Genomic DNA, 25,328 nt, shown 5'->3' with positions numbered 1-25,328 from the left:
TTCCTGGTCTGATTGCTTTGTATCCTGGTCTGACTGCTTTGTTTCCTGGTCTGATCGCACTGTATCCTGGTCTGCCTGCTTTGTTTCCTGGTCTGATCGCTCTGTATCCTGGCTGATCGCTCTGTATCCTGGTCTGATTGCTTTGTATCCTGGTCTGACTGCTTTGTTTCCTGGTCTGACCGCTTTGTTTCCTGGTCTGATTGCTTTGTATCCTGGTCTGACTGCTTTGTTTCCTGGTCTGATCACTCTGTATCCTGGTCTGGCCTCTTTGTTTCCTGGTCTGATTGCTTTGTTTCTTTGTCTGACCGCTCTGTTTCCTGGTCTGACCTTTGTTATATGTGTCTGCATTTGTAAGTAATTGCTTTTAACCCAAATGTATAACTTAAGACATTAGCTGGTATATTTTGAGGTTAGCTGGGCTCCCTGCCAGAGCTCTGATTGGCCATACTAGGCTCCCTGCCAGACCTCTCATTGGCCGTACTGGGCTCCCTGCCAGAGCTTGGATTGGCTGCGCTGGGCTTGCTTCCAGGGCTCTGATTGGCTGTATTGGGCTCACTGCCAGAGCTGTGATTGGCTGGAAGTGGCAGAACGCAGCTGGCTGCATTAGAGTGTCAGTCGAGCTGATCTACTAGAGTCTATATGATGCACTGGGAGGGGCAGCATTTGATTGATATACCCATCCCATTGTTTCTGGTGAGATTAGGTGGATAATTAGCAGATTTCCTGCCTCCCCCAAAAATGCCCCCTCAGATCACCGGAAATTACTGGCCTCGACCAATCAGCTTGGCTTTCACAGTGCACTCAACCAATCAACTGAGCTTGCAAAGGGGCCCACAGCCAATCAACTGAGCTTGCACAGAGTCTGTTGGTTAAAGGCGGCTCCCATGGTGTTTAGAACATCTCAGATGGTGGTACCTATGATCTGTGTTTTGTTTTACAGACAAAAAAGGAATTTCAGGCTTTTATTAAATACTGAATTGCCTGTTTAATAACCATGAAGTGATAATTATAGAAGCAAGGTGATATTCGTTGGGGAGAACAGCCCTTTCTCATAGAAGAAAAGTGAGCGAATCATGTCACTTTCAGTTATTTTAACTTTTCTTTTTTCAGAATTTAGTGGTGAAGTACTGAAATATAGAACAAAGTTTATACATGAAGTCTAAAACATAAAGTTTATTTCTGTTAATAAAGAATCGCTCTGTTCTCATTGTTGTGTTTTGCAGGTGAGCATCTCGGATGGCCTGGTAAATAACCACACCCCTTTACTGTCGGAGAACAGTGCACACTAACTGGACCCTGGGGGGGCGGGGTCACCAGGCCCCCCCTTGTCCTAATACATACCCCTCCCCCCCCCCCCCCCCGCACAGCGGAATGTGTTTTAACCCCACCAGCTGATCCAGCCCTTTTCTACACACTGAACATTTCTTATACAAACAGACGGGAGCGAACCACTGGCCAAAAACGGGGGAGTTCTAAAAGAGGAGGGGCCTAAAATGGAGAATGACTGGAATGGCCTGCCTGCGAAATCAAGCCATGGCCTGAACTGGTCGCGGTGATTCCCCCCCCCCCCCTCGTGTCTTTATTATTGTTATTAATTTGTGCTTTTGTCGCCATGGAGACCCTCAGCACCGAGTGAAATTTTCCAGAGCATTGGAGAGAGGGGAAGAAAAAAAAAAACCTGTCAGAACCTGCCCTACACCTGCGCACCTGTCCTACACCTGAGCACCTGCCCTATACCTGCGCACCTGCCCTACACCTGTACAGACCCTGTGCACCTTTGTGCTTTTGCCCTGGATAGATGCGGACACAGGATTTTCTGAGATGAATCCTGATCTTGTTGATGTTTTTCTCTATGTGTTGGGTTGGATTGAAAACAATTATTTTTTTGAAACTGTGCTGTTCTATTATGTCTAATGACTTTGGGTTTATATTGACATTTTAAAGAAGTGGTTTCACTGTCCTTTCAGTGATGAGGGGGGGTATCTGTGTTTTACAGTTGGGGAGTTTGGAGGTGGGGGTGGGGGTGGGGTGGGAGGGGGGGGATTGTACACATTTAGGAAATCGTGTTGAACTGACTCCAGCAGTTTTTGGTGAGATTGTGAAACATCTTGTGCAAGAACTTTAAGTACACTATATTCCCAGCTGTATTCTGTACTTCAGCATTGGGCTCTAATTGAGTCACATAGGAAGATTTCTGATTGGTCATCAGCTTTGGGGGGAAATCTGCATTGGTCACCTGTGATCTGCAGACTCTCATGGGCTATTGAGACGCTCAATCCCATATTATTATTTGTTATGGTTAATGTTAATCGGGTGGTGTGGAGAACAATTCAAATTGTTATTAAATACATGGATGGACAACAAATGCTTTTTTTGTATGTCACTCTAGATCATTTTGTTTGCATATTTAAGGGTAGATCTAGTCTGCGGTCTGGTAAAACATAATTTAAATGATATGGGATTAAATGCTTTGAAATGTTTGATATGTGATATCAGTGTTTGTGATTATCTGTGATATCAGTGTTCACGTTTCAATGCTCTGGGTTGGTGCCGACTGCACTCTTTATTCCCAAATTTTAGGTATGCGATACGTACACAATAAGGCTGTTGCTGTGTATGTAATGTGTGTTTGATGAAACAACCTTACCTACACACAAACAGACATAGGGTAAAAAAAAAAAAAAGAAATTATATATGGATGAATCATTGCATTTATTTCACACTTTTCCAAACGCTCAAAATGCTTTATAGTGATGAGTGGGAACTCACCTCACCCACCACCAATGTGTAGCACCCACCTGGGTGATGCACGGCAGCCATTTTGCACAAGAACGCCACACATTAACTAAGGTGGAGAGGGAGAGAACTTTTTTTTTAGCCAATTAAATCAGGGGATGATTAGGTTGGGAATTTAGCCAGGACACCAGGGAACCCCCGACTCTGTGACAAGTGTCATGGTCTCTAATGACCACAGAGGGTCAGGTGGTCCCCGGTTTCATCCGAAGGATGGCATCTCCTACAGCACAGTGTAGTGTCCCCAGAGGGAAGATTGCCCCCTGCTGGCCCACAAACACCACTTCCAGCAGCAACTTAGTTTTCCCAGGTGGTCTCCCATCCAAGTACTAACCAAGCCCACACTTGCTTAGCTTCAGCCATTCAGCAGGAGCAGGGTGCATGGTGCTATGGCTGCTGGTGATCACATTGACCCTGTTTGACTATTCTCCTCTGACCTCTCTCATTAAGGAGGGGCTTTCACCCACATAACTGCCACTCACTGGATGTTTTTTTATCGTACCATTCTCTGTAAACTGTAGAAACTTTAGTGTGTGAAAATTCCAGGCGGGAGTTATTTATGCTGTTTTATTAGTATTGTAAAACCAGAAGTGAAACACCAGACCTACAACACAGTTTTGTATGAATGGAAATTGAGCATTGGAATAACACACATTTTTATTAAGATCATTTGCTTATTGCATAGAATCTGAAACTTCCAACTGCATGTGTGCATAAAGGCCCAGAAGATACAGCAGTAATACAATACAAAATGCAGAGGACAACACACAGCCTGATGGTAAATCACTTTATTCCCTTTTATTGTATCAGTAAGAAGGTAAGATGATACATGTGGATAAAAAATCACACAAAGGGAGATGCTGAGACAGAATGTGATTGGTTTGGTTGGACACATGGAGATCTGGTTGCTGTACAGGATCTGTGGTGTCTGTGTAATCATGCAGCGGCCACAGCACAGAGTGACTCCGCTTGATTCGTTAGGGGAACGACTGGAGAAAGAGAAAAATAAACGAGATTCTTCTCAAGAATTTCAATCATGTAGTTCAGTACTTTTTTGCAGGAGAACATTTGATCTGGAATGCACTGTATCTACGCGTGTGTGTGCGGCAGGTTCGTAGTGGCAGTAGAGCTGTGGTTCTGTGCTCTGTTGTTGTAGTTGGGGGGGGGGGGGGGTTCACAGGCTTTTAAGACAACATGGTGCTTCACTGGCAGGTATATCCTGTGGAATGCTGCTTTACTGAAAGGCGAGTGGTGGAGTTACCCGCTGTCACTCTGTGTGCTTTGCTCCCGGACTTCCTGCTCTCCGCGGGGAGGGACTCGCGCCGAGTGACGCTAAGGGGGCGTGGCTTTTAACGATTCAGATGCGCCTCTTTGCCATGTATTATGGACCGGAGCCGTTTGGTGGAATGTGGACTGACAGGTGTGTGCGCAAGTCAGGTGAGGCTCCTGCAGGGGTGAAACCTCTTTAGGTCTGTTTTGTCACAGTTACCAGCTGTATTTAAACTGTGCCAATGTTTGTTTTGGATGAGGTTATATCTCTTCTGCATTCACAGCCTTTTATGATGATCTACGCATATTGTGGCCCTTAAAATATGAATTTGTAACGGCAGCTCAATATGTTATCTGAGTAACTAAGTCCATGTTTATAATGGATGAATCAATTAGATGGTTAGAGAGAGTAATAAAAGCTTTATGCCAATCAGGGGATGTGGGTTAAAGGATGGCAGTTTTCTGTTAGTGTCTCATTGCTTCCACATGGGTCTCTGACACTAAACACACTGTGAAAGTTTGTGATCAATCAGGGATTTTGTGTGTGCATGCGTGTGTGTATAAGTTCAGCTTGATTAGAAAGTGGTGCCCAGGAGGGTAAAATAAACTGCTTTTGGTCAGCAGAAGGGTTTTAACACCTCTCATAGGTCCCGATTAACTTGGCTCATGAATAATTCCGCATTGGGGAGAGGAGAGTGGGAGGAGCCTCTGAACAGGAGCATACTGGGAAAGGCTAAACACACAGAGGACAGATGGCTAGTATGATGGAGACACGTGAGAAGGCATCAGGGTTGTAGGGAGGCCAGTCCACACACACACACACTTTACTTGTTTTCCTCCATAAACTTGCTGGTAATTACACAATTAATTATACACTATACTCAACACTATGTACAAAAACCCTCCCTGCCTCCCAACTGACAAACCCAATGTCTTCAGAGGACAATGACGGAATGAACTACATGCTGGTTTGGAAGAGGAAGAAGAACTACAGATCCCACCCCGCTCCTGTAACAAAATCCAGGCACAAAACCTCCTTTGCTTTCCCCACATGTCCATTCGTTTTGGTTAAACACACACAAGATTAATACAGAACTTCAAGTATTTAAACGTCACTCCGTGAAGTCTGCATGTTCCTGCTAATGTTGAGTTGTTAGCGCTGCCTTTCACGCCACTGCTATCACTGTACAAACTGCACAAGCGAGCAGTCCAAGTCAACCCTCAGAAGTCACTTGACTCAGAAAATTAAAACAAAAAATAAAAACAAAGAATGCACGTGAATGAAACGCCGGACAAGTAAAGGTGCTGCGGTGGAGTTTGCACATTTTTGGGATTGTGCGCATTTCCACCGATTACTGGTGCACAGACGTTATCAGCCCTGCACTGCATCAAACACCATAAACTAAAACCGCAGTAACAGGAAGGACATAGAAAACACACCATGACCTTGGACGTCAAACGACTCGGGTTCAATAACCGTCATTCAAAACGAAACGCCGTCAGTATTCAAGTAAAAAGGTGGATAATTAGAATCTGCATTTAAAAAGGCATTGGAAACACTACAACAAAAACAGACATGTCACACAGTCTAGTGAGTTGTTACCCTTGCATAATTAAGATTTTACATAAGTCTTTCAAAAAAAGGAGGAGTTAAGTAAAATTACAAACTTACAAACAGCTGCGGCACATTTGCCATTTGAAGACAAGTTCATGATCATGGGGGTTGACATGCAGGGAGTATGATCAGCACTGTTTGCTAGTGGGGGAGGGGGGGGGGGCAGGCTGTGTGGGAATGGGGGCCGGCCAGGAATGGGGGGCCTGGCCAGGTTGGGAGTAAAGCTGGTGTGGGGGGCAGGGCCAGGTCATGAATAAAGCATGTTGGGGGTGGGCGCAGGTCATGATAAAGCTGTTTGTGGGGGGGGGGGGGAGCGGTATGGTAAAGCTGGGGGAATGGGGGGGCCAGGTTGATTAAAGCTGGATTGGGGGGGGCAGGTCATGAGTAAAGTGGAGTGGGGGTGGGGCCAGGTCATGATTAAAGCTGGATGGGGGGGGCCAGGTCATGATTAAAGCTGGATGGGGGGGGGGCAGGTCATGATTAAAGCTGGGTGGGGCGGGACCAGGTCATGATTAAAGCTGGATTTGGGGGCGGGGCCAGGTCGCGAGTAAAGATGAAGTCGGGCAGAGATGCTGGCAGTGCGCGAGAGACCGGCGGGTTGGGCAGACCGATGCTGAACTCTGGGCAGGACCGGGACCAGAGGCTCCCCCCCCCCCCTCAGGCAGTCAGGGTGCTGGACGCTCTGAAGTAGGACAGGAACTTGAAGCAGAGGCTCACCACGAAGTACCAGATGTTGCGAGCCATCTGAGAGCGCGCGATGAACACGCGCCATACGAACACCAGCAGCAGCGTGTTGAAGGTGTAGCGGATGTTCCTCAGCCTGGGGAGAGAGAGAGAGACGAGGAGACGGTCAGGGGCATGACCAACCTTACTAATAAGAATAAACCTTACCAACACACAATACCATAACGGGAAAAAAGCAACAACACTATAGCACACCAACCATGCACAATAGCTCACACTCTCTCAAACACACACACAGCACCGCTTCTGGGAAGGGAGTAACGGATGAAGAGCTAGAGGAAGAGAGAGCCAGAGGACAACAGAGAGGCAGAGGAGAAGAGAGAGGAGGAGGAGAAGAGAGGCGGAGCAGAGAGAGCCAGAGGAGAACAGAAAGGCGGAGGAGAGGAGAGGAGAGAGAGAGGGAGCGCCAGCCCAGGACTCACTTCCGCAGGTGCTGTCGAGCAGCCGGGATGTCGGCCATGTCCTCGTTCAGGACGTACTTCTTGGTGCCGATGCAGTAGTTCTCGATGTACTCTGGCCAGTTCAGCTGCCGCACGTCGAAGTTAAACGTCTGAAAACACAGGAGAAAGTATTACACTACACATTCATTACGGAAACCAGATTCGTCGTGAGAAATACAAACAAGAACAGCAGGTAGACACCAGCTTTTTTTTACCCAACTCTTCAGACGAATAATAGCTATGCAAACTACCAACAATAAAAAACAAAAACAAACAAAAAAACCCCCAGCTATTTTCACCACATAAAATCCCTCATATGGGTGACTACTTGCTAGTTTTGTTAGCATTATTTAATTACAAATTCTTAAGGATCCGCAGGCGCGTTTGTTTTCAAATTTTACCCACGTAGAAAAAAATAATGCATGAATCATTTAAGTATTTTTTGATATGTATTTGGCCCAGGTCTGGTACACACAATGTTTCTGAACACAGACTTTGAACAGGAAGTGCACAGTATTAGATCAGGAAGCAGTTTGTTTTTGACTGACACGGCCAACCTGTTCTTCATTAGCCCTTTATAGATTCCCAGTCCACTGGGACACAGGGCATTTACCTGCACATTTAAAAACAGTCCAAGAATTAAACACCTGACCATCCATAACCTCTTTATAAACCAAGACCCATCACAGAAAAAAATATATTTTTAAACATTTTACTGCAAATTGTTCTCATTTTATTACCAAATTTAAGAACAGTTGGTTTGTATTTTAGGACACTAATTAGGCACCTCTCTCTCTCTCTCTCTTCTCTCTCTATATATATATATATATATATAAATAAATAAATAAATAATTAATTAATTAATAATAATAATTTTATTTATTTATTTATTTATTTATTTATTTATTTAATAATAATAACAATAATAATAATAATAATAATAATAATAATTATTATTATTATTATTATTATTAATAAACAGCATATTGAACCACACTTCAGTATCACATGTCAATGTCACAATGTTATTTCAGGTCTGAGGATATGACGTCATAGAATCATGCAGTGTGTCACCAAAAACCACAGAACTGCTTGTTTCACAGTAAAGGAACAAAACTGCATGCAGGACAGACACTCTATGGCGACTAGATGGTCATCTCCATGTCCTTAACATTGAAAATCCTGTCTCCACTACAGAGTCCCACAAAATGTTCCTTATGAATATTCAAGAAAGCACACAACCAAGGACAGTGGCAATAGGTGTTCTGCCTTTTGACATACCCTGTCATGAATATTCATCACCTCTCCCACCAACCAGCTCTTCCAGTAATGAGGTACACATGATGGAAGGAACACAAGACCCGACCATCTTGTTACCATAGAGCAGGGCTGCCCAATCTTATCTTAGAAGGACAGGTGTGGGTACAGGTTTTTGTTTTATCCCAGCACTAAGACACCTGACTCTACTTATGAAAGTCTTGATTGAAGACCATGATGTTAGTTAGTTGAATCTGGTGTTGCAGCGCTTAGCTAAAACAGAAACCTACACCCATGCCCGCCCCTTTCAGATGAGTTTGGACATCCCTGCCATAGAGAATCTATGACGCTGGTTTAGAGCTGTGGGTTTCTCTTACTGCGGGCGAAAGGCATGATGGGAAGGGGGCTGGAGGTTGGAGGTGTGTACCTTCCGGTCCTCAGGGCTCAGCTGGCTGAGCAGCATACTCATGTTATCGGAGTTCCACTCCCAGTCCTGACTGCTGAAGTACTCCAGCAACGCGATAGCCTTGTGCAGCCTGTTAAATATCCTCATCATCCTGAGAGAGAGACATTGGGAGAGAGAGAGAGAGAGAGAGAGGGTGAGAGAAAGAGAGAGAGAGGGTGAGAGAAAGAGTGAAAGAGAAAGAGAGGGAGGGAGATAGAGACAGAGAGAAATACAGGGACAGAGAGAGAGAGACAGACAGAGACAGAGAGAGAGGTCACTCAAAAATATTTTTCGATATGAAGCAAACTTTAATAATCAGGCAAAACCGTTTGGTTTGGGAGTTGCACGTGGGCCCCCAGGTGCCAGGGCGTGCTCCTTACTGGGGCTTCTGTCCCGACAGACGCAGGAAGAGGTCGTAGATCAGCGCGGGAAACTTGTGGCTGACCAGGATCCAGTACTGGTATATCAGGTAGTTGGAGGTGATGTTGGCATTGGGCCGGCGAAAGGCCTGCTCCAGAGGGTTCCTCTTGAAGGTGGACATCACGTGGTGCTCTGAGACGAGACAGGATACTGGGTTAGAGAGTGTTTGCGCGTGCTTCAGTGTGTTCATGGAGATCTACCGCCCTGTAGATTTTCACTCCAACCCTAACAAAGCACACCTCCTTCACCAGCTAGAGCTCTCATTGAGGCAGTAATTCGTAGAATCGGGTGTACTGAAACAGTGTTGACATGAAAACCTTGTACCGTTCTATAGGTTATTTCCCAGAACTGGGTTGGGCAGCCCTGTTCTAGATGATATAAGCCTAGTGGCATTCCATAGAAAAAGCACCCATACATAAAAGCATGTTCAGTCCACACCACAATCTGTTGTCCACACTGTGAGCTCAGCTGTGCAGAACCATTGTTCTGGTGTTTAGTGATGTCACAATAGGGCCACTTTTAAGTGGTGATGCATTACAATAGGCCGGCCTCAGTGATGTCACAATGAAATAGGCCTGCTTTAATGAGGATATTACTACAGTTTATTTGTACAGTACATTTTAATATAATGAACTTCAGGCCAAATTGCTTTGCAATAACAAAAAACTACTTTTTAATAAACACATAAATGTACACGAATGATTACATTTAAAAACAAGCAAAAAGAGTGACACGGTAATAAAATCATATAATAAGTTAATTAAAAAGCAGACCCCCCCACAGCCTGAGTGGGGAGAGAGAGACAGCTGGACAGAGAGGGCACTGTCTGACATGCAGAGAGAGACACTGAGGCGGACAGAAAATCCAAAAAGTTCTGAGGCCTCCGGTGCCAAATAATCCCTTTTAGCTGCCATTTAGCGCCCCCAACTTTGAGTAAAGAAGAGCTTGAGCAAACTATAAAACCAGTCATGTGAGAAAGCAACTGGCACGCCTGAGATGCAGATTAGCAGTTACCTTTCCGGCCAGCAGGGGGCAGACACCCACCATTTCTACAGTCTGTTCTCTCAGCTGCTGAGCATTGCTTTCGCAACTTAGACTTAGCGGGTAACGAAAACTGCCCGCACAGACTTCAGGTGTGACTGGCAGCTAACGGCTGCGGCGCTAATAACCCAACGCGTCTCGACGCAGCGGAGGCGGAGTTGCATAAACCGCCGTTAGCCTGGAACCGCCTGTTTGTGTAAAGCTGCAAAAAAAAAAAACTCCCAACACCGCACTTTGAAGCTGTGACCACCATGACAATGGCACAAAACCGCTGCGGCTTCCCAGCTGAACGCCAAGAGCTTGCAGGAAACGTTGATGCAGCGTTTGCAAAGCGTTTGCGTGTCGACGCTTACCGATCTCGCCCCAGTGGAAGGGGTTGATTCCGCCCGTCGTGCAGTTGTACACCAGCGCCGACTTTGGTCTGAAACGGACGAGAGGGAAAGCAGAGGTCACAGCGGGGTCACAGTGAGGTCACAGCGGGGTCACAGTGAGGTCAGAGGGGTCACGGTGAGGTCAGAGGCATCACAGAAGTTGCAGCGAGGCCCGCCACAGACACCTCCATGCCGTGGTGATGTCACCAACACCCGCAGCTACGTCTAACACACATTTCTCCCCGCTACACGCGTATACACTAATGTGGCACAGATGTCTCCCAGAACAGAGCCCCCAGGTCTGAATTTTTATTAAAAGAAAGGAGAAAAAAAAGAGTGGAATATTCGATTAAGGTCAGATTTCCCTGGAGAAAGTGAAATAATGGAGAAAAAAAAAAAAAATTCAGACCGAGTTGACGTCACACACGGGATTCATTAAAGCCTCATTAGGAGCGGCCAAAAAAGCACAAACCGCACCCCGCCCACTCCGCTGCCCTCTGCGCTACCTACACCAACACGCACACGCGGCAACCGTCTCCCTGGAGATGTGGCTAGCGCTCTTCCTGAACGCCCGTGTTGCCGGGCGACTGTCTATCCAAACCATGGCACTGAATGGCCCTATAAACAGACGCTCACCTCACCACCACCAACGGTGAAAATAAAGTGCTTTCGGTTCAATGAAGAGAGCGCCCCCTGAAGCATGGTGCAGGTGTATCTGCACGTGCACTGCAGATGTGTATCATCTCCCCCATGCATTGTGTGTGTATAGTTCAGGTATGTGCTGTTCAGGTGTGTGTAGCCTAGGTGTGTTTATAATTTCACCCATGCACTGTGTGTGTGTGCAGCTCACCTGTGCACTGCAGGTGTGTATAATTTCACCTGTGCATTGTGTGTGCAGCTCACCTGTGCACAGCAGGTGTGTATAATTTCACCTGTGCATTGTGTGTATAGCTCACTGTGCAAAGTGTGTATAGCAGACGTGTGCATTGTGTGTGTAGCTCACCTGTGCATGACAGGTGTGTATAATCTGACCTGTGCCCTGTGTGTGTATAGCTCACATGTGCACTGTGTGTGTATAGCTCACCTGTGCACTGTGTGTGTGTGCAGCTCACCTGTGCATTGTGTGTATAATCTCACCTGTGCATTGTGTGTATAGCTCACTTGTGCACTGCAGGTGTATGTAATCTCACTAGTGCATTGTGTGTATAATCTCACCTGTGCATTGTGTGCATAATCTCACCTGTGCATTGTGTGCATATAGCTCACCTGTGCACGGCAGTGTACCAGCCCGCGGCCAGGGTGAGGTTGACGACCGTGTCGACTGGGATCAGGTCGGCCACAGCGTCATTATTGGCCCTCATGGTGCGGAGGATCCCCTTCCCTGCCTGCAGGGCCCCAAAACACCCCCCAGGATACAGGAAGTACAGTTGAGGAGACAGGAAATTGCGATCCATATCCCTGTCCTCCAACATCTTTTTGTTTTAACTAATGGCCCTGCCTACAGTCTAATGAACTGCTGCAAAAACATCCCAGATGTACCTGTCCCAAAAGAAATGGAGAGATACCTGTCCCAAAAGCAATAGATGTACTGGTCCCAAAAGCAATGCAGAGGGCCTGGTGTTTTACTGTATGAACACACCCCTACAGTAGAATTCTTTAGCTGTGTACAGGCCATCACGTCCTATTCTGCAAAGGCAAATCACATGATACTTACAGCAATGAAGACCCCGCTAGGCCCGTTGAAGTTGTCGATCCAGCCCTGAGAAAGGAATGCAAAAAAAAGTGGTCACAAGATGCCATGGAATCTGTCAATCAGTGATGACATCATCACAGCCTCAGACATGCCCCGAAAGAATGTGCATTACCAGGGAAAATTACAATTAAAACACATTTTATTGCCCGGGCCAAGATAAGAGCCCTTCAAAGCCAGCACTGTGTAGTCCCAGCATTAGCGCAAACGCTAGCAACACCATTTATCAACAGCATATCGCAGCTCTTTAAAAATGCATGAAACGCTGTACTGCGCTGTGTGCGTGTGTGTGTGTCTCAGTACATTAGTGCTTCTGTTAGGGCTGTGTGTGGCATGAGCATGTGTGTCTCTCTCCCACTGTCGAAGCTTTCTGGACACGTCTGTACCATTGAAAGTCCTTGACCCACAGGGGATCAGAAACATTTTTAGCTCTTAGCAGAGCTCATCATGTACAGAAGAGAGAAGTACATCTCTCTCTGTCACTCACACACTCACACAGCCCCTTAAGAGAGGCACTAATGTACAGGCACACACACACACACACCTAGCAGTGGCACTAATGTACAGGCACACACACACACACACCCCACACACACACACACACCCTTAACAGAGGCACTAATGTACAGGCGCACACACACACACACACACACACACCCCTAACAGAGGCATTAATGTACAGGTACACACACACCCCACACACACAAACCATTAACAGAGGCACTAATGTGCACACACACGGTCTAAATCAGGCTCTGCTGTACTCTGGGAAGCTCATCAGAGGAGTGTGAAGATGGCCCGACTGCTCCACAGTCACAGTGAACACGCCACCCATTGCGCAAGACTCCGCCCACTCATGACATTACGACAGGGCCATTACAGGGTCACATGTTCACAGGGAGCACGTGCTTCACAATCAACTGGTCGCCAGAATCATGTGCACTTTACGTAATCCCTGTGCGTCCTTTAAAATTCCCCATTATCAGCTTTACAGCAAATCAGCTGTCTGCATGTACTCTAACACGCGAGATCAAATTACTGAGCCCTTCCCGGAAACCAATATGGTTTCGGAATGCAGAATCGTCGGATCTGAAACACTATATGCGCTCCCCTCTCAAACAACCATACTGCAGAACAAGTGTGCACATGGAAAGCTAACCTAAAACCTTCTGCATGTTTGGAATGTGCATTTTGCCGCTATACTCTTACTGCTTTATCCAGCCGAACTGAACAGCTGAACTGATTCTTTTATCAACAGCGGAACCGATTCTGACACCGAATCCACGATACCACTACACGTCCTGCCATGTGTTTATCCCCCCACCAATGAACTCAGCCAGAGAATTTCACCAATTAGTTCCGCCTCCTGGCTGAAGAATTACGCTAATTAGCAAATCCAGGTGATTGGAACAAAACACTGGGAATGACCTCGACTTTCAGAACCCGGATCTTCCACCTCTGCAAACCACCCCATCTCATAGTGTTAGGCAGACCATGGGGGGGAGTGGCTGGGGGTAGGACAGGGCGTGGCCGTCAATAACAAGGCGTGGTCAGGCAGGACAGGGCATGGCACGGCAGGATACGGCGTGGCCGTCCGTTACTGGGCATGGCTGGGTGGGGCGGGGAACGGCGGCCGCTAACAGGGCGTGCCCGTCGATAACAGGGCGTGGCCGACGGTAACAGGGCGTGGCCAGAGGGCGGGCAGGTTACGTAGCCGTTCAGGTGGCTCGGTAGTGCGGCCGGTGGAAGCACAGGGCGTGGCACGCTGCGTGGTAACAGGGCGTGGGGTCAGGGGGCGGGGGACAGGGCGTGGCCAGAGGGCGGGGCAGGGTGCGTGGGTGCCGTCGTAACAGGGGTCGTGCGCGTGCCGTCATAACAGGGCGTGGCCGGCGGTAACAGGGCGTGGCCAGAGGGCGGGGCAGGGCGTGGCCGTCGGTAACAGGGCGTGGCCGGTGGTAACAGGGCGTGGCCGTCGGTAACAGGGCGCGGGGCCAGGGGGCGGGGGACAGGGCGGGGGACTCACGGGGAAGGGCTCCTGCCAGCTGGCCCCCACGATGGAGGGCCGGATGATGCCGATGTTGAGCCGGCTGCTCTCCTGCTGCACCACGCACTCGGCCAGCGCCTTGGTGTAGGTGTAGGTGTTGGGCCGGTCCCCGATCAGCCGCGGCGTGATGTCACGCACCATGCCGTCATCCATCCACCTGTCATCACCAAGGTTACCATCGTAAGACAAAGCGGGAACTAAAAAAAAATTTAGTTTTTTGTAAACTGAACAGAAAAGCGGGACACGCCTCTCCAAGAAACTAAACTCAAGCTGCCCTCGTTTTCGATGGATATTGTTGAGTTTAATCGGTGCAATTTGCCAGCCATTTAAACAATGCTATTCGTCTGAGCAAATTAAAATGTTGTATACGTGTACGTGTTCAGTGTCTAATGTGTCTAATTTGCTGTTGTAACTCACTCTGTTAAGAAGGTGCTTGATTCTTACAGAACTTCACCAAATACACGTTAATTCCTAAAAGTAAAACAAAATGATAAAAACTAAATCATGGATGGAAAAAAAAAAGAGATAAAACTAAACACGAAGGACAAACTCAGGCACACGCGCGCTGAGGTAAACGGCTCAGAGGGCGTGAGCATTTTTGGGGCGCGAGCACTAGGAGGCGGGGCCAAGCCGGCTGCCACTCACTCCAGCGAGTCGATGAGCTTCTTTGGTTGGACGGGCGGGGGGTAGATGACCTCGTCGATGTGGTGGCGGTTGCAGTTGGCGTAGGCGGTGGAGATGTGGATGAAGGCCTCCAGGCGCTGCATCTTCTGCGCCAGGCTCAGCAGCTGCTGCGTGGCGATCACGTTCAGCTGCAGGGCGAGTCTGCGGGGGGGGGGGGGGGCGACACCGTCACTCACGGCTACGAGCAGCCAATCGGCTTCACGGCGAGAGGCGAGAAATGGAGGGAAATTTAGTGAGAGGGTGAATGCCCGAGAGAGAGAGAGAAGGGGAGAGAGACCACACCCCTGTGGAAAGGAGAGGAAGAGAGAGAGGGAGAGAGAAAGATAGAGATGCCTCTGTTCCTCCAAGGACTCCTAATCTGTACCTATGGGCCCATCCGCATAAACACTGTCTGACAGCCGAGGCTGACGGTCTGGGAAAGGGAAGGGGTTCTTTTAAAAGCCTCCGCTTCCAACCACTGTCTTTTACACAGTTTTTCAAAAATCATCCATGACTCTGGGTGCCTATGGTTTAGCACAATGCTAAGATAACAGTGTGTTGCCCTATTGGATTTGAGCCTAGACAGAGAACCCAGGCCTCAGGACAGGAGCTGGTTCCCCTGCTGAAGGCTAGGCTAGGCTAGGCTAGGCCAGGCCACAGGTCTGAGGCAACAGTAGTGCATGCTTCACAGCACCTGACAGCTTTTTTTTTTTACCTTCACTACCTTCCCAGACAAGCCAGTCTCCTGGCACACACAGCAAATCACAGAAGAGAGTGAGGGAGGGGAGCGCAAGAGAATGATGGAGTGAGGAAGAGAGAGAGAGAAAGCAATGAAAACTGATTGAGTGCGGTGTGGAATGAGACAGTGGACTAACTGTCCTGGGCTATAGATCCAGTTAAAATGAAGCTACTACTCACAGATAATGAGTCATCCCCTCCCCCACACATACACGCACACCTCTCAAACTCTATGCTCCCTTTCCTCTCTCTACATCCCTCCCCTCCATCTCTCTCTCTCTCTCTCTCTCTACCTCTTCCCCTCTCTCGCTCTCTCTCTCATATTCCTGGTTGCAGTATAAACCCAGCGATGAGGTTCTGCAGCCATTATCTCTGTGAATCATTTATCACCTGGAGAGAAAGCAGACAGCGGAGAGGCAGTAAATCAGCTCAGACCTGAGCGATAGAACAACAGAATAATCCCTCTTCTGAAAAACACGGGGAAGCTGGGCAGAGAGTAAAGAGCAAGAGGACACCTCACAGAATAGCAGGGAATCGGGAATGAGGGAGCCATTTTGGACACCGCTCCACAGTTCTCACTTAGTTGGTGAGTGGAGTCAGCATTTAACATGGTCTTCTATCCTCACAGCCGGTAAAGATACGACATAGCCCCAGAACAACACAGTGACTACTTCGCATCTGACACTGGAGGATTGTGGGACAGCATTTGGGCGGAGCTCACTTGAGCGGCTCGTCGAACCGGATGGTGGCAGCGCAGTGGAAGACGACGTTGACGCAGGAGCAGAGCTTCTCCGCGTCCTCGGGGCTGATGGCCAGGCCCGGCTGGATCAGCTCGCTGCTGATCGCCACGATCTTCCTGTGGAACTCCGGGTCATCCTCCCGCACGCGGTCGAACAGCTGCAACGCAGAGCGAGCGGGTCAGACTACGCAAGAGCAAATGTGCGCACTAGTGCACGCAGAATAACCAGCGCACATACACTGCATGCTAACACACACTAGCATACACTGCATGCTGATACATCATGGACACCAACACACACTGCATGTAAACACACACACACACTAACACACACTGCATGCTAACACACACTAGCATACACTGCATGTTGACAGACACCAACACACACACTAACACACACTGCATGCTAACACACACACACTAACACACTACATGTTAACACACACACACTAACACACTACGTTAACACACACACTAACACACACTGCATGCTAACACACACACACACACACACACTAACACACACTGCATGCTAACACACACTAGCATACACTGCATTTTAACACACACTAACATACATACACTGCTTCTTAACACACACTAACACACACTGCATGTTACCACACACTACCAAACACACACACACACACACACACACACACGCACAATAATACATGCACACAGACACGGAGCCTCTTATTCCACACAGACGCACGCGTCACGCATTCTCTCTGAAGCGCAGACGCTCCTAAACGCGCCTTTCCCGCCGCCCGTCCGGAGGCTCCTGTCCCTGCGGAGTGCCCCCCCAGCGCCGAGCAGCTCCGCGGCAACGCGCCAAGCCCTGAGCTTGCTAAGGAGAGCTTCTTCCGGGACAAGACGGCTTCGGCAGCGCGACGGCGCGCGCGGTTAGGTTCGTGTCAGCGTTTTGGAGTACTCGTTACCCACGGCGACGAGGAACCAGCTAGGGCTGGCAGCGAGGACTGACTGGGGGGTTGCACGCTCAGCGCGAGCGCATGCCGGTGCATGTGTACTGGTGTATAGACTTAAAGGTGTACGAGTAGACAGGCGTACAGGAAAACGTGTACAGGCGTTTGGGTGTACAGGTATATGGGACTCCAGAACTATTAGCATCACACACACGTGTTCGTATTGCTATACTTGTGAGGACTTCCCATTGACTTACATTCATTCTGTAACCTCTGACCCGAACCCAAATCCCAACCACTACATGCCTAACCTTAACCTGATTGTAACCCTAACCCTAAGTCCTAACCCTAAAACAGCCTCTTGAACTTGTGGGGGACCAGCAAAAGGCCCCCACCTCGCGTAATTTTCCTCATCTTTCTAGCCTTGTGGGGACCTTTGGTTCGCACAAAGATAGTAATACATGCCCACACACACACACACACAAACCAGTAACATGTGGTAAACGAGAGGAAGGTGAACGGACTGCGTGTTCAATTCACAACTGAATATTTTTCACGATATCTCAGAAATTTTACAATAAATAACCATTAAGATTCCTAACTCGGTATCAACGAAGGTACTTCCATAACAGTTCAAGATGGAAACTCGTACCTCGGTGAATTTGCGGGTGGTTACTAAGGTAAAAAGACAGTTGCTATGTTTAGCGCAATGATCTGTGATATCTGGGACCAAAGAGCGCACAAGCAGGCGTCGATGCGTACATGATATTCTGGGTCACGTCAAGCACGGAAGTCCGGGGATTTCCGTATACCCGCACTGCTTGCGCATTTGCGGTAAGTCTTAAAGGCACATAGTCTTCTTCCTTTCCTATGATCACCTAAGATTTACACACTGCAATGCATTCCCAGATACATTCCCAAACGTGAGAAACGCGTAATTTCCCAGGAGGCAGTGCGTAGACGACGTTTCCCGGTTCCCCCTGTGCGCGTCATTCGCACCTGTCGGGGGGAATTTGCCGGAAGCGATCGCGTTTTACCGGAGTTGCTGCAGCGGACTCCGGACTCCGCCTCCGCCCCTCCCACACCCCGCAGACTCACGCGGGGGCCATCTTATGACACCGACCTGTTATTAACGCACCGCTTCAGCAGCTTAGAGACACTTACCCTCCCAGAATTCCCTGCCGTGCTGCATTCACGGAGAACACTGTTCAGCAGCTGCTGTCTTCATCTCTCCCTCTCCTCTCACGTTTCCCCTCCAAACTGTCCATCAATCACGAGTACCTGGCTTCAACTGGCCATTCAGGTCTGACCGTTGACCTTTGAACCCCATGTTAACCCACCTAGTACCCCTACTAATGGCCTCCTGTATTAGTAGCTGAAAAGCTTCTGCTCCTGACTGTGCAGATTTATGCTGTGTTTGCACAGGCTGGCTCTGCGTGGTCACTACTCCAGCGGTTCTGTAAGCTGTGCTGAGGTGTTCCGCGCTATGTTGAGAGCTGTGCTATAGCTGTGCCGAGCTGTGCTGGGCTGCATGTTGCAGGTCAAACTGCACTCACTGTTTGTCCTCAGCACTACGGGTCAGCATACGGCTAGATAAGGTTTCCCATCAGATAAGCATTTGAAATTAATAAAATGAATGAATTAATAAATAGAAATAAGTAACGTAAGAGTTACAGAAGCCATTAAAAAGTGCTTCTGCACTCAAAGCCAGGACATGGAAAGCAGCCAACTGTGAGGGTTCAGCAGAGTGAGGGTGTAACACAGCTGAGGGTTAACCCTCCATTATTTCAACATATCAAGATGCACAAACAATAACCCGAAATAGAATCTCTGTGTGCGGTGATGGATCGTGATCTCCACAGACCATTAAACCGTTTCTACATGAAGCCAAGCTGCATCTGGTGATTCGGGTACGACTTCCTCTCGAAGCAGCGTAGCCAAGCGACGGATCAACACGCCCAGACTTTTGGCCCGGTGCCCTCCTGACCGCAAACCCCAGCATGCTGGGACTGCAGCACGACGGGCCTGGGGTATGAAACTGCCACTTTTGCTCTCCAGTGCAAGAAAAAAAAAAACCCAGAGAGAAAAAAAACACTGCGATGATATTTTCCCCATGAATCATTACTACCGTGAAAGGTTAGCATTCTGGAAAGCATTTATGTGGTGGGGCGGGGCAGCTCTGGTGCTAAAAAAAAAAAGAAAGAAAAGATTCTAGATCTTTCTGTCACACAGCACTTGGGGCAAATAAAGTTGAGTTGCGCTATAAGGAGACCGAGACGTGAACTTCGATCGCGCGTCCTCAAACGCGGGAGGAGCGCGGGACGCGCGGGTTTCGCTACGAACGCCACGGGGCACGTGTGCGGCGTCTCCGCGCGTGCGGACGACCCGTCTCTCTGGGGCCTTGAGTGGCGGGCAGAGGCTGAGGGGGGCGAAAGGGCCTCGTATCTCACACTCTCTCAAAAGGTCGGGGGGGGGGGTACGGGAACGGGACTGGAGAGACGGGGGGGTACCAGAGCGGTGAGTCATCTCAACACAGGCCGAGGAGAGCGGGAAACAGAGAGACAGATAGAGAGAGAGAGACAGAGAAGGAGAGCGGGAAAGAGAGAGAGGAGAGAGGCAGACAGAGCCCACAGGACACATTGCAATTTAAGGGAATGAAGAAAGCCCAAGAGCTCAGTCGTGAAGAGTCCCCTCAGTCACCCAACTAAAACACACAGGCCAGCTTCATACCAGCACTGCTCACCAACAACTCAGAGTAGGCCAAGTTATGAAACAGTCCAAAACCTCTTATCTGGAATACTGGGATGATGTAACCACGACACAAAAAACTAAAATTGCTATCAGATCCCAAAAAGAAACTGCACAATAGTCGAGTATCCCTTCTCTGTCAGAGATGCAAAGCAGAGACAGATCCTGACCAAGTACAGGCTCAGTAACCACACACAATTGAAAAAGGCTGACAACGGTTGCAACACATGGTTGGTTACCAAAAGCAGAACATGTGGTCACTGTAAGACAGGAGAGGTGGAAACAGATGCACTTTCTGCGGAAAATATTCAGAATTTATGACGCATCATTTCAACAAATTATCACTAATTAAAGACTTCTATTTCCAAACAGAATAGAAGTGACAAATCCTGCTAGGAGAGGGGCCAACAGCTCCAATAGTAGCAAAGTACTTCTCTGCTTGTCATAATCGGAGAGACACTAATTAACCAACAAAAATATATTCATTTTATTTATTTTTATCTTGTTTCTGCATTATTATTATTATTATTATTATCATTATCATCATTACTCGAATACAGTGGTTGTTATTGTTACAACATAGTAATTACTCGGTTTAATTTACATTTGTGTTATTTCTACATTTATGAATGTACACTTTGGCAATATCTTCAAGTGTATTTCATGTCAATAAAGCACCTTGAATTTTAATTTGACAGACAGATGACAGAGGAGGGAGGAACAGAGAATGACAGAGGTAAAAAAACAAAGAAAATGAAAGAGGAATATGAAATGAAACGGCAAAGGGGAGAGAGAGGAAAGAAAGACATGAGCGATAAGAGGAAGAGGGAAGGAAACAGATCTTCACGCTCTTATTCAATGTGCTACTTCAGTAAGCACTGCTCGAACACTAACTCACTAACAAAATAATGGCGCGGTTACACGTCTGTTATCAATAGCAAAAATGAAAGCAGACTTCGGACTGCAGATCTGTTTGGTGTAGAGGACTCATAAAAGACATTCGGAAATATCGGGATTTTTCTAAGTTTGCGAAAAACAAGGAGCAAATTGTGACGAGAGCAAATGAGGTGAGAGCCGGGAGGGTGAGGGGGCGCACGGGCACACAGACACGGACGGACAGACGGACAGACGGCCCTGTGTTTGCACAGAGAGGGCAGTGTTTCGTGAAAGGGAAAGAAAAGGGAGCGATGTAAAGAGTGGGCCTCAGCCCTGCCTTTGTTCGGCGGCGGCAGCAGAGAAGGGCATTGTGGGATATGACAGTGAGGAGCCTCACAGACGAGCGGTCGCGCAGTGCCAGTCAGACCCCGGCCTGCTGTACCCCCGGATGTGTGCGCGTTCGAAGCCACACACTGTACCCAAGAAAGGCCACAATGCTCGGCGCTATGCTAATGCTAACGAGCATACCGTACCAATGCAGGGCTACAATGCTCAGCACTATGCCAATGCTAACCCAAATACTGTACTAATGCAAAGCTACAATGCTCAGCGCTATTATAATGCTAACCCACATACTGTACTATTGCAATGCTACAATGCGCAGCGCTATGCTAATGTTGACCCACATACACACTGTACTAAAGCAATGCTACAATGCTCGTCTGTTCAGGCCTGTTCAAGTGTGCACACACACACACACACACACACGTTGACTGTGGGCCCACTATGTGCGCAGAGCAAGCACGCGGAGCACACACGCACTGAGGACATTTGAAGGACAAGGTGATTTAAGGCTTCACACAGTTCCGATATTTTCCCATCGTCCTACCAGCCCTCTGACATCAGAAGCAGAAGGTTCTCGGAATAAAGCCAGCCAGGGTTTGGCCTTTTAAAGAGTCACACAATCTCCGGAAGTTGGCATTGAACAGTAAATAAAGGTGCCCTAAAAATATCCAACCGAAACAGACAATTAAGATAGCTAGGCTATATTACAGTAAACAGACCACTTGTCAACTGCACACAACCTCTCCCAACGGCTCCACGCTAAGTATAGGCCTATCGCAGGTATACCTGTATCTCTACACCTGTGAGCCCCGCCCACTGACAGGTAAACCAATACAGGAAATAAACCTAATAAGCTTTTTCATCGCTATTTATTCATAATGACTGAGGGCCGTAGCCTGCTAGCGCATCACACACAGTCCCCCAGATTAAAATGGAGCTGATGGCTCGTGTGCTCGGTGACTAAGCTAGCCGCGCTAGCTTTAATCAGATTGCGTCGGGAGATTATCTGTGAAAGCCACACTGCGTCGCCCGCTAATCTTGATGAACTTGATCCTCTTTGAAGTGCAAAAAAAAAAAAAAAAAAAAGCTTTCACCTCTGCCCCGCCCCCAAAACCTCCATCGCAGGATGTCCCTGAAAGGCCTGTTCCCCTACGGGGGGGGGGGGGGGGACCTGTCAATCACACAGGTCACTCCCAGCAATTCTAAAGCTGTATCTGAAGACAGGCACTCATTGTCCTTACATTCAGACGTCAACACATTTTATTATTTTAATTAAGATTCTTGTACATGCCATTGACAGCGATACTTTATAAATGATATATTACACTCATGAAAAACCCATGAAAAAGTGCCTTAGCCAGCAATGGATAATTCACTTGTAACTATGTCATTTGTAAAAGGTACTTAGTACCCAAAAAGAACATTATTTTACTTACAGGGTGCATTTAGAAAATTGGTTCCGTAAGAACAAAAATGTACCTCCACAGCACCTTTATTTATAAGAGTATATTATTAACCGCTTTTATGTCCACCCCGTTTTATGACCGAGGCAGAAAAGGGAGGGACTGTGGGGAATTATAACTCTGCAGAAACCAGCAGCCATGTGAGGGTTGAGTAAAAAAGGCGTTTAACGTTCTTTATCCTGAATTGACCACATCTTTTCAGCGACTTAACTTTTTTCCCCCCATAACTCCTTTTTACCCAGACTCTTCTGCCTCCCCCTTCCTCAGTGGCTGCTGTTCAGCTCAGGCCTTCATATCCTGGGGCTCAACTGGAGTTGGCCCCCTGGTGAGGAACACTCAAGTCAGGCAGGGTTGTGTAAGCACTGTCCCTGAACCTCCAACTGGCGACGGGTGTGCTCCATGGCGTCACCCACTGCGACAGGGAACTGTAGGGATCATACACAGGTAGTTAAATGCCTGAATCCCAGTGAATGATGTCGCTTCTCCTTTCCCATAAGGGAGTTGGGTTTTGCTCCTGCTACATCACCACGGTGAGAAGGTGCCAGAACTGGGGTGTATAAAGCTTAATGAGCCACGAACAGAAATTATATTTAATGTGCGGATGCGCAAGACAACCTATAGCAATCTATTACTCCATACATTAAACGTGGTTACACTCACTCTCGCTCTCTCTCCCGGTTCATTGATGCTTTATTGGCATGACCGAACACCACAACATTGCCAAAGTACTTAACAATTAAACAAGAGCCAAGACAAACAGAATGGAAACGGCAGTGCTATAAATAAGAGTAAATAAAAGGAAAACATTCCACCCTCTCTCAGTATGTCACCAGCAGCCCTGCAGTACTCTGTTGTGCAATCACTTCCCCTCCGAGTGCAAACAGGAAGCTTTAGCGAGTGCTTTACATGCAGGTAAACATAAACAAACACGCGCACACACACACTATATATCTCTCTCTGTCACACACACAGAGCATAATATCACACACTCACTCACTCATACACACACACACACACACAGCAATGTTCTGCTCGGAAACAATGTTTCCTTTATTAGCACTCTAAGACAAAGGGCGATGGAATAACACCAGAAGGAAGAGAGTCTTCACAATAATACCGAGAAGCAGATCGACCAATCAGGCCGAGCTTCAGTAGAGCCATAGCAACTCCACTCTACTCTCACCAAAACACCACTCCATGATTCTAACCCAACTCTATGCTTCCAACAACTCCACTCCACTCTACTCTCACCAAAACATTGCTCTAATCCTCCAACACAACTCCACTCTACTCTACTCTCTCATCAAAATGCCAGGCCACTCAATCACACTGCCAGATAGCAGGTCTCACAGAAAGAGAGAAAATGCACCTGGGATTGAGAATAGTTCTGAGCAGGGATGCATCACGGTTAAATTTCATGGTTCAAGAACTGCCCTTTTACAGGCTTGCACTCAGTTAGCATCCTTTGAAAGGCCCATGCGAGCCATGTCGCCGTTACCAGGCAACAGATGTTGTGAACGACACACATTAGAGGCCTCCAGAGGACCGTAAAGCCACCGAAACCCAGCAGGAAGAAACCGAGTTTCAGTAACGTAGAAATCCCCCCTTCTCTCGACGGCAGAGCTCAGCTCCGAGACACAAAAGAGCTTTTATACCCACCAGATTACCTGATTACCTCAGGCTGAGACGCTTTCAGAGTTACGAGACCAAAGTCTGCTTTGACTATAACAGCAACAGGACTGTTTTCACAGTAATTTGCAGGCGTTTGTAGCTCATAACGGGCTGAACGGGAGCAGGTTTATCTCGCGCTGAAAAGCAGGCCGTCGCTACGCTAAAGCTCCTGGTCGACAGCTCTGGAACGCGAGTCTGCTAGCGCAGCCAGGGCGCGGGTCAGACCAGCTTCTGTTCTGGACGAACGCTGACCGGGTCACCTGGGGCACACGGCCAATGGTTTGAGTTGGAGGAAGCGGCAGAAGCGAGGAGAAAAAAAAAAAAAGAAAAAAGAGAGAGAGTGAGAGAAAGTGTGAGAGAGAAACAGAGAGCGAGAGCGAGAATGCTTACGGTGGGGTTTTAGCACGTTAGCGTGCTGCTGGGCTCGGGATGTTTGTGTTTATTGTCGACTCGGTTGTTTCCCCTCCAGTGGCCAGAGCTGACAAGACACATCTGGATTTCACTCGCTCTCTCCCTCCCTCCATCCCCTCTCACTCCTCCTCTCCATTCAGTACAGTTACACTTCATTGGCACGACTATGTACGGTGCCAGTGCCGAAGCACAGAACATATACAACTGCAGTCAGAAAATAACAACATCTCCCTCTCCGTCTCATCTTAGCAGACCCTCTGCCTGTACCCTTCCACATCCTCAGCCACCGCATCTCCAAATAAGACCAGGAATTAGAGAGCAGAGAGGAGAGAGGGAGAGAGGGGGGGAGGAAAGAGAGGGAAGAGGAAGAGAAGGACAGGAAAGTGAACAGAGAAGAGGGAGAGGGAGATACAGTGATAACACTATCACTGCAACACTGGTACTCTGTGCTCTATAACACTGTATCACTGCAACGCTGGTACTCTGTGCTCTATAACACTGGATCACCGCAACACTGGTACTCTGTGCTCTATAACACTGTATCACTGCAACACTGTTA

The 25,328-nt window shown here is 48.0% G+C and overlaps 1 protein-coding gene and 1 long non-coding RNA gene across 6 annotated transcripts in view; both read right to left on the bottom strand.

Moving 5' to 3' along the window:
* Window positions 1-1,561: 1,561 nt before the first annotated feature.
* Window positions 1,562-1,995, bottom strand: LOC135259781 (uncharacterized). The gene is made up of 2 exons (XR_010331375.1): window positions 1,757-1,995; window positions 1,562-1,718 (listed from the first exon to the last, which is right to left on the bottom strand). It is a non-coding gene; the product is annotated as an uncharacterized LOC135259781 (long non-coding RNA).
* Window positions 1,996-3,566: 1,571 nt separating this feature from the next.
* Window positions 3,567-25,328, bottom strand: part of si:dkey-97m3.1 (fatty acyl-CoA reductase 1) — a 36,953-nt gene continuing 15,191 nt past the window's right edge. For 2 of the 5 annotated variants that reach the window (XM_064344509.1, XM_064344510.1), the window contains exons 3-12: window positions 16,312-16,487; window positions 14,835-15,014; window positions 14,169-14,346; window positions 12,110-12,154; window positions 11,662-11,780; window positions 10,378-10,445; window positions 8,944-9,115; window positions 8,546-8,675; window positions 6,844-6,971; window positions 6,150-6,497 (exon numbers count right to left, since the gene is read on the bottom strand). In XM_064344509.1, the coding sequence (XP_064200579.1) occupies window positions 6,335-6,497; window positions 6,844-6,971; window positions 8,546-8,675; window positions 8,944-9,115; window positions 10,378-10,445; window positions 11,662-11,780; window positions 12,110-12,154; window positions 14,169-14,346; window positions 14,835-15,014; window positions 16,312-16,487 (1,359 nt within the window). In that variant the 3' untranslated portion in view covers window positions 6,150-6,334. Of the gene's footprint in view, window positions 3,783-6,148; window positions 6,498-6,843; window positions 6,972-8,495; window positions 8,676-8,943; window positions 9,116-10,377; window positions 10,446-11,661; window positions 11,781-12,109; window positions 12,155-14,168; window positions 14,347-14,834; window positions 15,015-16,311; window positions 16,488-25,328 lie in introns of those variants that run through there. The other 3 variants (XM_064344512.1, XM_064344511.1, XR_010331374.1) reach the window with 3 other exon arrangements.

Source organism: Anguilla rostrata, chromosome 7, assembly GCF_018555375.3.
Source record: "Anguilla rostrata isolate EN2019 chromosome 7, ASM1855537v3, whole genome shotgun sequence".
In the NCBI taxonomy this organism is placed as follows: Eukaryota; Metazoa; Chordata; class Actinopteri; order Anguilliformes; family Anguillidae; genus Anguilla; species Anguilla rostrata.
This window is presented reverse-complemented; position numbering and strand designations above follow the sequence as displayed.